Consider the following 13,478-nt stretch of genomic DNA (forward strand, 5'->3'; position numbering starts at 1 on the left):
GTCAATCTTTCCTCACTCATTCTCTCCATGTGCCCAAACCATTTTAAAACACTCTCTTCTGCTCTCTCAACCACGCTCTTTTTATTTCCACACCTCTCTCTTACCCTTACGTTACTTACTCGGTCAAACCACCTCACACCACACATTGTCCTCAAACATCTCATTTCCAGCACATCCATCCTCCTGCGCACAACTCTATCCATAGCCCACGCCTCGCAACCATACAACATTGTTGGAACTACTATTCCTTCAAACATACCCATTTTTGCTTTCCGGGATAATGTTCTCGACTTCCACACATTTTTCAAGGCTCCCAAAATTTTCGCCCCCTCCCCCACCCTATGATCCACTTCCGCTTCCATGGTTCCATCCGCTGACAGATCCACTCCCAGATATCTAAAACACTTCACTTCCTCCAGTTTTTCACCATTCAAACTCACCTCCCAATTGACTTGACCCTCAGCCCTACTGTACCTAATAACCTTGCTCTTATTCACATTTACTCTTAACTTTCTTCTTCCACACACTTTACCAAACTCCGTCACCAGCTTCTGCAGTTTCTCACATGAATCCGCCACCAGCGCTGTATCATCAGCGAACAACAACTGACTCACTTCCCAAGCTCTCTCATCCCCAACAGACTTCATACTTGCCCCTCTTTCCAAGACTCTTGCATTTACCTCCCTAACAACCCCATCCATAAACAAATTAAACAACCATGGAGACATCACACACCCCTGCCGCAAACCTACATTCACTGAGAACCAATCACTTTCCTCTCTTCCTACACGTACACATGCCTTACATCCTCGATAAAAACTTTTCACTGCTTCTAACAACTTGCCTCCCACACCAAATATTCTTAATACCTTCCACAGAGCATCTCTATCAACTCTATCATATGCCTTCTCCAGATCCATAAATGCTACATACAAATCCATTTGCTTTTCTAAGTATTTCTCACATACATTCTTCAAAGCAAACACCTGATCCACACATCCTCTACCACTTCTGAAACCACATTGCTCTTCCCCAATCTGATGCTCTGTACATGCCTTCACCCTCTCAATCAATACCCTCCCATATAATTTACCAGGAATACTCAACAAACTTATACCTCTGTAATTTGAGCACTCACTCTTATCCCCTTTGCCTTTGTACAATGGCACTATGCACGCATTCCGCCAATCCTCAGGCACCTCACCATGAGTCATACATACATTAAATAACCTTACCAACCAGTCAACAATACAGTCACCCCCTTTTTTAATAAATTCCACTGCAATACCATCCAAACCTGCTGCCTTGCCGGCTTTCATCTTCCGCAAAGCTTTTACTACCTCTTCTCTGTTTACCAAATCATTTTCCCTAACCCTCTCACTTTGCACACCACCTCGACCCAAACACCCTATATGTTGAATACAAATCTGGTGTTGAAATATTGTTTAGTCCTCTTTACAACCTTCAATTAAGCTGTTACTTGAAGTCAATTTTAAAATGTTTTCTAATCCTTTGCATCATATTTACTGGGTATGCATCAGTAACTGAGAGCATTATGATATATGTTAAATGATTATTTCAAGTATAGAAGTGTTTGAATATCTCATGTTTCAATCTTGAAACAAATAGTTTTTTTGACTTGAAAAATTCCCTGAACCATTACCTTCAGTTTTTGGTATTTGTCTCAGAAAAATAGATTTCCTCTCAAAACTCATTATAAGAAGAGTTTTTCCTGCTGAATACAAATCTGGTGATAAAATAACATTTAGTCATCTTTATGGCATTCAATTAAGCTGTTAAATTAAGTCATTTTTAAAATGTTTTTGATCTTTGCATCGTATTTACTGAATATATAATGGTAACTGAGAGCAGTATGATATATATTCCATGATTATTTCAAGTATAGAAGTGTTTGATTATCTTAACTTTCAATTTTGAAACAAAAAATTTTCAGCTAAAAAATACCTATAAGTTTTTGGTACTTTTTTTCAGTAAAATAGATTTCCACTAAAAACTCATTATGATAAGTATTTTTCATGCTGAATTCAAATCCGGTGTTAAAATAATGTTTAGTCCTCTTAATGACCTTCAGTTAAGCTGTTAAATGAAGTCAATTTTAAATTATTTTCTATTCCTTTGTATCATATTTACTGAGTATGTATCAGGTAGTACTGAGAGCATTATGATATATTTTCCATGATTATTTCAAGTATAGAAGTGTTTGGAAAATTACATCTTATGCATTTGTGAGTTATTTACCAAGCATTTCCTCATTCATGTACTTAGATGTTATTCACATATTTGCCAGCAGTTCTTCTGCTATGAAGCTGGATATTAGATTGTCAAATATATTGTTATTTTTTTCTTTTTTCAGTACAAGTGGTTCACCAGCAGCAACAATTCAACCTGTCCTCTGTGCAGAAGTCTATTTTAGTGCATTTAAACTTGAAATATGATGTTACATACTGCAACTGTTCCTTATGCTTTAAGTAGTCACATACTGTAACTCTTTCTTATGTTTCGGAGTTCTCATATTTAAGGCTGAGAAGAATTATAAAATGAACTGAAAGGTTATATACTGTATAAACTTTAGCTTTCAGGAAGATAAAATTAAGGTAAACTTGTCAGAAGTAATGTGTCATATTTCATGTGCTTTATACAATGCTAATATATAAATTCATATTTTTTTTATGTTTATATTAGTTATTGTAATTCCAGCTTTAAAAAAAAAAAAGATTAATGACCAGTAGCTATGAGTGGATAGAAAAATATTATCTCATAGTATCAGAAAGTAAATAGACAATAGAAATGGTATTTTCATGTTGTAAAAACTATACATTGATGAAGGAGACAGGAATAACTCCTGCAGTCCTCTTGCTTATTAGACCAATTGTGCCTTTACAAATGTTTTTGAAGTGTAAGTTGCAGAAGCTATTAATAAGTATATCTATATAAATTGCTTATGATTATACCACTTACAAGTAGGCCTTGCTCATCTAGTGTAGTCCTCCACACCCAATTGATGAATTTATTGGATCTGTAAAGCGGTAAATCCCATAGCAAACATAAACACAATTTGCCTTATACAGGGTTTTCAACGTTGTTAAACAAAGATAAAGTCTCTCTAAATAAATACATATTTGAAGAAATAACAGAAAATAAACAGTGTACATAAGTTTCTTCTCATTATGGACATTATGAAATATTAAAATTTTGATTGCACAGAATGTGAACAAAACAACTACTTTAGTGTGTGAAAGAAGAAAGTTAAGAGTAAATGTGAATAAGAGCAAGGTTATTAGGTACAGTAGGGTTGAGGGTCAAGTCAATTGGGAGGTGAGTTTGAATGGAGAAAAACTGGAGGAAGTGAAGTGTTTTAGATATCTGGGAGTGGATCTGGCAGCGGATGGAACCATGGAAGCGGAAGTGGATCATAGGGTGGGGGAGGGGGCGAAAATTCTGGGAGCCTTGAAGAATGTGTGGAAGTCGAGAACATTATCTCGGAAAGCAAAAATGGGTATTTTTGAAGGAATAGTGGTTCCAACAATGTTGTATGGTTGCGAGGCGTGGGCTATGGATAGAGTTGTGCGCAGGAGGATGGATGTGCTGGAAATGAGATGTTTGAGGACAATGTGTGGTGTGAGATGGTTTGATCGAGTAAGTAACGTACGGGTAAGAGAGATGTGTGGAAATAAAAAGAGCGTGGTTGAGAGAGCAGAAGAGGGTGTTTTGAAATGGTTCGGGCACATGGAGAGAATGAGTGAGGAAAGATTGACCAAGAGAATATATGTGTCGGAGGTGGAGGGAACGAGGAGAAGAGGGAGACCAAATTGGAGGTGGAAAGATGGAGTGAAAAAGATTTTGTGTGATCGGGGCCTGAACATGCAGGAGGGTGAAAGGAGGGCAAGGAATAGAGTGAATTGGAGCGATGTGGTATACCGGGGTTGACGTGCTGTCAGTGGATTGAATCAAGGCATGTGAAGCGTCTGGGGTAAACCATGGAAAGCTGTGTAGGTATGTATATTTGCGTGTGTGGACGTATGTATATACATGTGTATGGGGGTGGGTTGGGCCATTTCTTTCGTTTGTTTCCTTGCGCTACCTCGCAAACGCGGGAGACAGCGGCAAAAAAAAAAAAAAAAAAAAAAAAAAAAAAAAAAAGAAATATAAATCACACTGTTGATAACGTAGGTGGTAGGCTTGAGTCTGAATCAGCTAGGGCGTCAGTTTCCGTCTGCCTCCCCATCTAGCAGTTGTGCCCCCAAGATTTTGTCACTCTGCTCTGCATTATAACAACTCATTATAACAGTATGTTATAGACACCTATCCAGGATTTTTCTGCAGAACTCTCTGCCTGATGCACTGAAAGGTGAAATACACATCTGTATTACCAGCATAAATGAAATAGTGACCACACCTTACCCTCAACTACATGGGTAAGTATGGCTGGTAAACAAAATATTGCATCATCTGCTGGTTGTTCCTTTGGTACTAGTTCATCAGCCATTTCTCCAGTTTTACCTAAAATAAGCAATGTTTCAATAACATTGTAGTAAAAATTTTTTTTCTTTTTTTTTTGCTTTGTCGCTGTCTCCCGCGTTTGCGGGGTAGCACAAGGAAACAGACAAAAGAAATGGCCCAACTCACCCCCATACACATGTATATACATACACGTCCACACCCGCAAATATACATACCTACACAGCTTTCCATGGTTTACCCCAGACGCTTCACATGCCCTGATTCAATCCACTGACAGCACGTCAACCCCGGTATACAACATCAATCCAATTCACTCTATTCCTTGCCCTCCTTTCACCCTCCTGCATGTTCAGGCCCCGATCACACAAAATCTTTTTCACTCCATCTTTCCACCTCCAATTTGGTCTCCCACTTCTCCTCGTTCCCTCCACCTCCAACACATATATCCTCTTGGTCAATCTTTCCTCACTCATTCTCTCCATGTGCCCAAACCATTTCAAAACACCCTCTTCTGCTCTCTCAACCACGCTCTTTTTATTTCCACACATCTCTCTTACCCTTACATTACTTACTCAATCAAACCACCTCACACCACACATTGTCCTCAAACATCTCATTTCCAGTGCATCCACCCTCCTGCGCACAACTCTTTCCATAGCCCATGCCTCGCAACCATACAACATTGTTGGAACCACTATTCCTTCAAACATAGCCATTTTTGCTTTCGGAGATAATGTTCTCGACTTCCACACATTCTTCAAGGCTCCCAGGATTTTCGCCCCCTCCCCCACCCTATGATCTGCTTCCGCTTCCATGGTTCCATCCGCTGCCAGATCCACTCCCAGATATCTAAAACACTTTACTTCCTCCAGTTTTTCTCCATTCAAACTTACCTCCCAATTGACTTGACCCTCAACACTATTGTACCTAATAACCTTGCTCTTATTCACATTTACTCTTAAATTTCTTCTTTCACACACTTTACCAAACTCAGTCACCAGCTTCTGCAGTTTCTCACATGAATCAGCCACCAGCGCTGTATCATCAGCGAACAACAACTGACTCACTTCCCAAGCTCTCTCATCCCCAACAGACTGCATACTTACCCCTCTTTCCAAAACTCTTGCATTCACCTCCCTAACAACCCCATCCATAAACAAATTAAACAACCATGGAGACATCACACACCCCTGCCGCAAACCTACATTCACTGAGAACCAATCACTTTCCTCTCTTCCTACACGTACACATGCCTTACATCCTCGATAAAAACTTTTCACTGCTTCTAACAACTTGCCTCCCACACCATATATTCTTAGTACCTTCCACAGAGCATCTCTATCAACTCTATCATATGCCTTCTCCAGATCCATAAATGCTACATACAAATCCATTTGCTTTTCTAAGTATTTCTCACATACATTCTTCAAAGGAAACACCTGATCCACACATCCTCTACCACTTCTGAAACCACACTGCTCTTCCCCAGTCTGATGCTCTGTACATGCCTTCACCCTCTCAATCAATACCCTCCCATATAATTTACCAGGAATACTCAACAATCTTATACCTCTGTAATTTGAGCACTCACTCTTATCCCCTTTGCCTTTGTACAATGGCACTAAGCAAGCATTCTGCCAATCCTCAGGCACCTCATCATGAATCATACATACATTAAATAACCTTACCAACCAGTCAACAATACAGTCACCCCCTTTTTTAATAAATTCCACTGCAATACCATCCAAACCTACTGCCTTGCCGGCTTTCATCTTCTGTAAAGCTTTTACTACCTCTTCTCTGTTTACCAAATCATTTTCCCTAACCCTCTCACTTTACACACCACCTCGACCAAAACACCCTATAACTGCCACTCTTATCATCTAACACATTCAACAAATCTTCAAAATACTCACTCCATCTCCTTCTCACATCACCACTACTTGTTATCACCTCCCCATTAGCCCCCTTCACTGAAGTTCCCATTTGCTCCCTTGTCTTACGCACTTTATTTACCTCCTTCCAGAGCATCTTTTTATTCTCCCTAAAATTTAATGATACTCTCTCACCCCAACTCTCATTTGCCCTCTTTTTCACCTCTTGCACCTTTCTCTTGACCTCCTGCCTCTTTGTTTTATACATCTCCCACTCATTTGCATTTTTTCCCTGCAAAAATCGTCCAAATGCCTCTCTCTTCTCTTTCACTAATAATCTTACTTCATCCCATCACTCACTACCCTTTCTAATCAACCCACCTCCCACGCTTCTCATGCCACAAGCATCTTTTGCGCAAGCCATCACTGCTTCCCTAAATACATCCCATTCCTCCCCCACTCCCCTTACCTCCTTTGTTCTCACCTTTTTCCATTCTGTACTCAGTCTCTCCTGGTACTTCCTCACACAAGTCTCCTTCCCAAGCTCACTTACTCACGTGTCGTAGAAGGCGACTAGAGGGGACAGGAGCGGGGGGCCAGAAATCCTCCCCTCCTTGTATTTTAACTTTCTGAAATGGGAAACAGAAGAAGGAGTCACGTGGGGAGTGCCCATCTTCCTCGAAGGCTCAGATTGGGGTGTCTAAATTTGTGTGGATGTAACCAAGATGTGAAAAAAGGAGAGATAGGTAGTATGTTTGAGGAAAGGAACCTGGATGTTTTGGCTCTGAGTGAAACAAAGCTCAAGGGTAAAGGGGAAGAGTGGTTTGGGAATGTCTTGGGAGTAAAGTCAGGGGTTAGTGAGAGGACAAGAGCAGGGAAGGAGTAGCACTACTCCTGAAACAGGAGTTGTGGGAGTATGTGATAGAATGTAAGAAAGTAAATTCCAGATTAATATGGGTAAAACTGAAAGTGGATGGAGAGAGATGGGTGATTATTGGTGCATATGTACCTGGGCATGAGAAGAAAGATCATGAGAGGCAAGTGTTTTCGGAGCAGCTGAATGAGTGTGTTAGTGGTTTTGATGCACAAGACCGGGTTATAGTGATGGGTGATTTGAATGCAAAGGTGAGTAATGTGGCAGTTGAGGGAATAATTGGTATACATGGGGTGTTCAGTGTTGTAAATGGAAATGGTGAAGAGCTTGTAGATTTATGTGCTGAAAAAGGACTGGTGATTGGGAATACCTGGTTTAAAAAGCGAAATATACATAAGTATACGTATGTAAGTAGGAGAGATGGCCAGAGAGTGTTATTGGATTACGTGTTAATTGACAGGCACGCGAAAGAAAGACTTTTGGATGTTAATGTGCTGAGAGGTGCAACTGGAGGGATGTCTGATCATTATCTTGTGGAGGCGAAGGTGAAGATTTGTATGGGTTTTCAGAAAAGAAGAGAGAAAAAATTATTGCTAAGCTTTTGAAAATAGATGTATGCAAAGTTTTGTCAGTAATATCATAGCCACTTCATTTAACACATTTCCAATGCAATACTGTACATGTTAAATCACACATCAGTCATCATACACACTGTCTGAGGAGCAGTGAGTCCCATCTCCGCTACCCCCTAAGGAACGTAGCTTCCCCAAAAGGAACACTATTTCCTCCCTGGCTATGGGCCTGTTGTTTTCCCGAAGTACAGTTCTCCATTAAGAACTCAAATAAGTAATGTTTCAAAAATTGCACACTGATCAAGTAGACAGGCAATAACATTGCAATAAAGTTATCAGTAAGCTTTTAAAGGGAAACATATGCTATGTTTTGTCAACAATGCCATAACCACTTCATTCACCACATTACTCACACAGTATGATACTCATTAAGTCACACATTAATCATCACCCACTCACTGTCTGCAGAGCAGTGCATGCCACCTTTACTACCTGCCAAGGAACACAGCTTCCCTAAAGGAACTCTTGATTCCTCCCCACCCACAAGCCTGCTGTTTTTTTCTGAAGTACAGTTCTTTAGTAAAATTATCAATAAGCTTTTGAAGATAAATGTAGGCTATATTTTGTCAGCATGATTCATGTGAGAAACTGCAGAAGCTGGTGACTGAGTTTGGTAAAGTGTGTGGAAGAAGAAAGTTAAGAGTAAATGTGAATAAGAGCAAGGTTATTAGGTACAGTAGGGTTGAGGGTCAAGTCAATTGGGAGGTGAGTTTGAATGGAGAAAAACTGGAGGAAGTGAAGTGTTTTAGATATCTGGGAGTGGATCTGGCAGCGGATGGAACCATGGAAGCGGAAGTGGATCATAGGGTGGGGGAGGGGGCGAAAATTCTGGGGGCCTTGAAGAATGTGTGGAAGTCGAGAACATTATCTCGGAAAGCAAAAATGGGTATGTTTGAAGGAATAGTGGTTCCAACAATGTTGTATGGTTGCGAGGCGTGGGCTATGGATAGAGTTGTGCGCAGGAGGATGGATGTGCTGGAAATGAGATGTTTGAGGACAATGTGTGGTGTGAGGTGGTTTGATCGAGTGAGTAACGTAAGGGTAAGAGAGATGTGTGGAAATAAAAAGAGCATGGTTGAGAGAGCAGAAGAGGGTGTTTTGAAGTGGTTTGGGCACATGGAGAGAATGAGTGAGGAAAGATTGACCAAGAGGATATATGTGTCGGAGGTGGAGGGAACGAGGAGAAGAGGGAGACCAAATTGGAGGTAGAAAGATGGAGTGAAAAAGATTTTGTGTGATCGGGGCCTGAACATGCAGGAGGGTGAAAGGAGGGCAAGGAATAGAGTGAATTGGAGCGATGTGGTATACCGGGGTTGACGTGCTGTCAGTGGATTGAATCAAGGCATGTGAAGCGTCTGGGGTAAACCATGGAAAGCTGTGTAGGTATGTATATTTGCGTGTGTGGACGTATGTATATACATGTGTATGGGGGGGGTTGGGCCATTTCTTTCGTCTGTTTCCTTGCGCTACCTCGCAAACGCGGGAGACAGCGACAAAGTATAATAAAAAAAAAATATATTTTGTCAGCAATACCACAACCACTTCACTCACCAGATATTAACTTATACATAAGCCATCACACAGTCACTGTCTGTGGAGCGGTGCGCTCCATCTCCACTACCTACCAAGGAACCAGGTTTCCCCAAAAGGAACACTGCTTCCAATGCATGTAAGCAATGTTTCAATAACACAGCAATATTATGATTGAGCTTTTGAAGAAACACATACACTATGCTTTGTCATGTTTCATCACAATACTAATACATTGTGGTGCATGTTAACAAACGCATAAGACATCATACACACACTGCAGAATGGTGCACACCACCTTTGCTACCCACCAAGGAAGACTGCATCCTCCAGGGAACACTGTTTGCCTAAAGGAATACTGCATCCTTTGTTGCTACAGACCTGCTGATTTCCTGAAGTACAGGTCTTCATGAATTACTGAAATTGGCAATATTTCCTCCTAAAGTAGGTGGAAGTAGTTGATAGGAACATTAGATAGCCTGCCTCTGAAAACTGTGCTAGAGTTGCTGTCTACGAGTTGCTGTCTACCAGTGGCCTGTCAACGGTTAAGCACTAAAGGCTCAGAAGCGACACTGGAGTTCAACAATTATGGAGACTCTTGTGCAGTGGCCACTCATTCCAGGGTGTTCCCATAGGGAATAGGCATCAGAAATACAGATAGATGGATGAAATAGCAGAAGTTAGTGACTGAGTTTGGAAAATGGTGAGAAAAGAGAAAGTTGATAGTAACTGAATAAAAGCAAGGTCATTATGTTCAGTAGTGTTAAGGGACAAGTTAGTCAGGATGTGCTTTGAATGAAGAAAAGTTAGAGGAAGTGAAGTGTTTTAGGCATCTGAGAGTAGACTTAGCAGCAAATATAACCATGGGAGTGGAAGTGAGTCATGGGGGGGGGGGGGTTGAAGGTTCTGGGAACAATGAAAAATGTGTGGAATGAGAAAAATGGGTATATTTAAAGTATAAGTGGTTCCAACAATATTATATGGTTGTGCAGCATGGACTATAGACAGGGTTGTATGGAGGAGGGTGGATGTGTTGGAATTAAAAGTCTGAGGACAATATGTGGTGTGAGGTGGTTTGATGGAGTAAGTAATGAAAGGGTAATAGAGATGTGTGGAAATAAAAAAAAGTGTTGGTTGAGAGAGCAGAGGAGTGTGTTGAAATGGCTTGGACATATGGAGAGAATGAATGAAGAAAGGTTGACAAGGAGGGTATCTGTGCCAGAGGTGGAGGTAATAAGGAGAAGCAGGAAAGCCAACTGGAGGAGGAAGGATGGAGTGAAAAAGATTTTGAGCAATTGAGACCTGAACATACAAGAGGGTGAGAGGTGTGCAAGGAATAGAGTGAATTGAAACAATGTAGTATACTGAGGTTGACATGCTGTCAATGGACTGAACCAGGGCATGTGGCACATCTTGGGTAAACCATGGAAAGGTCTGTGGGGCCTGGATGTGGATAGGGAGCTGAGGTTTCGGTGCATTACACATAGCAGCTAAAGACTGAGTGTGAACGAATGTGGCCTTTTTTTGTCTGTTTTCCTGGTGCAACCCCACTGGCATAGGGGATGGTGATGCTGTTTCCTGCTGGGTGGGGTGGCACCAAGAATGGATGCAGGCAAGTATGAATATGTAAGTTTATATATGCATATGTCTGTATGTGTATGTATATGTGTGTGTATATGTTGATATGTATATGTACATGCATGCATAGTGCCATTGTACAGAGAAAAGGAGATGAAGGTGAGTGTTCAAATTACAGAGGTATAAGTTTGTTGAGGATTCATGGGAAATTATACAGGAGGGTATTGATTGAGAGGGTGAAGGCATGTATAGAGCATCAGATTGGGGAAGAGCAGTGTGGTTTCAGAAGTGGTAGAGGATGTGTGGATCAGGTGTTTGCTTTGAAGAATGTATGTGAGAAATACTTAGAAAAACAGATGGATTCGCATGTAGGATTTATGGATCTGGAGAAGGCATATGATAGAGTTGATAGAGATGCTCTGTGGAAGGTATTAAAAGTATATTGTGTGGGAGGTAAGTTGCTAGAAGCAGTGAAAAGTTTTTATCAAGGATGTAAGGCATGTGTACGAGTAGAAAGAGAGGAAAGTGATTGGTTCCCAGTGAATGTCGGTTTGCGGAAGGGGTGCGTGATGTCTCCATGGTTGCTTAATTTGTTTACGGATGGGGTTGTTAGGAAGGTGAATGCAAGAGTTTTGGAAAGAGGGGCAAGTATACAGTCTGTTGTGGATGAGAGGGCTTGGGAAGTGAGTCAGTTGTTCGCGGATGATACATCACTGGTGGCTGATTCAGGTGAGAAACTGCAGAAGCTGGTGACTGAGTTTGGTAAAGCGTGTGAAAGAAGAAAGCTGAGAGTAAATGTGAATAAGAGCTAGGTTATTAGGTTCAGTGGGGTTGAGGGACAAGTCAATTGGGAGGTAAGTTTGAATGGAGAAAAACTGGAGGAAGTAAAGTGTTTTAGATATCTGGGAGTGGATTTAGCAGTTGATGGAACCATGGAAGTGGAAGTGAGTCACAGGTGGGGGAGGGGGCAAAGGTTCTGGGAGTGTTGAAGAATGTGTGGAAGGTGAGAATGTTATCTCAGAGAGCAAAAATGGGTATGTTTGAAGGAACAGTGGTTCCAACAATGTTATATGGTTGTCAGGCATGGGCTATAGATGAGTTGTGTGGAGGAGGGTGGATGTGCTGCAAATGAGATGTTTTAGGACAATATGTGTGGTAATAAAAAGATTGTGACTGAGAGAGCAGAAGAGGGTGTATTGAAATGGTTTGGTCACATGGAGAGAATGAGTGAGGAAAGATTGACAAAGAGGATATATGTATCAGAGGTGGAGGGAACAAGGAGAAGTGGGAGACCAAATTGGAGGTGGAAGGATGAAGTGAAAAAGACTTTGAGCGATCAGGCCTGAACATACAGGAGGGTGAAAGATGTGCAAGGAATAGAGTGAATTGGAATGATGTGGTATACAGGGGTGGGGTCAATGTGCTGTCAATAGATTGAACCAGGGCATGTGAAGCATCTGGGGTAAACCATGGAAAGTGTGTGTGTGTGTGTGTGTGTAATTTTTATTTAACATGTAATTTTTCTATACATGCGGCACGACTTGTTTCACAGAGACTGTGCCTCATCACATGCAAACAATTCAGAAAGTTTTTTAAATCCTACACCACCACAAAAATTCCATCTATGCCTTTCTTGACAAAACAATGGTCTGACTGTTAAAGGGAAAGTCAGGGGTGCCATTTTGTTAAAGGGGGCTGTGTGGAGGGAGTTAGCTTGAGTAACAAGATGTGTGTTTGACTAGTTTTCTTGTGTTATCATTTTTAGATAATTCTTTCATAATGACTTGGTTGATAACAGGATGTTCTTGAAAATTGCCTCTGGGCAAATTAAAGCTCTTGGTATTAGCAATCAAGACAGATTCAATGATGTTACAGGTAGCAATGTAATTGTCTGGTTGAAGGTTGTAAACTTCTAAACTACTACATCAGTTAGTCGACGGTTAACACGTCATCTTCAAAAGGGTGGCCTAAACTACATAAGCAACACCAGCATAACGTGAATGTCACTCGTCAGCATCTAATTGAAAAATGATAATACTGAAACACTGCCACAATCTTACAAGACTGCAGTTAACAGAAGCCACGTATATTAGAGAATATAATAACTCAATCATCAAAATACAGGAAAAGCTAGGACTCTACAATGATTCTTTACCGCATCCCAGTTGACCCAAATGACTTTACTCTCTCCTTCCACCAAACTCTCCCAGATGTTGTGTCCTCAAGTAAACCCCCAAAGCACTGACCAGTACTGACCACAGTGGCACTTATGAACTCCAAGGGACATGGTCCACCAATCAACATATTACTTAAGTCAACAATTTCAGATGCAACATTTTGAGATGTGATTCCAAACTTACTTGTTCTTTATATTCTGTTGTATCATTTATAAGCAATTTGACTGTAGATGGGCAGTGTTCATATGCCTGAAATGTCAAATGCATTTCAAAAGTAAAGTGAAAATGAATATATTACTTTTACTTCTCACTTTAACTGATGAAGCAAAAT

General features: G+C 40.8%; 1 protein-coding gene across 1 annotated transcript in view; it reads left to right on the forward strand.

Annotated features, from left to right (window-relative positions):
* Nucleotides 1-2,956, forward strand: part of Ltn1 (E3 ubiquitin-protein ligase listerin) — a 154,557-nt gene extending 151,601 nt beyond the window's left edge. Inside the window, exon 25 of the mRNA XM_071671796.1 lies at nt 2,375-2,956. Within this exon, the coding sequence (XP_071527897.1) occupies nt 2,375-2,434 (60 nt within the window). The 3' untranslated portion in view covers nt 2,435-2,956. The remainder of the gene's footprint in view (nt 1-2,374) is intronic.
* The last annotated feature ends 10,522 nt before the right edge of the window (nt 2,957-13,478 follow it).

This window comes from Panulirus ornatus, chromosome 17 (assembly GCF_036320965.1).
Source record: "Panulirus ornatus isolate Po-2019 chromosome 17, ASM3632096v1, whole genome shotgun sequence".
Classification (NCBI taxonomy): domain Eukaryota; kingdom Metazoa; phylum Arthropoda; class Malacostraca; order Decapoda; family Palinuridae; genus Panulirus; species Panulirus ornatus.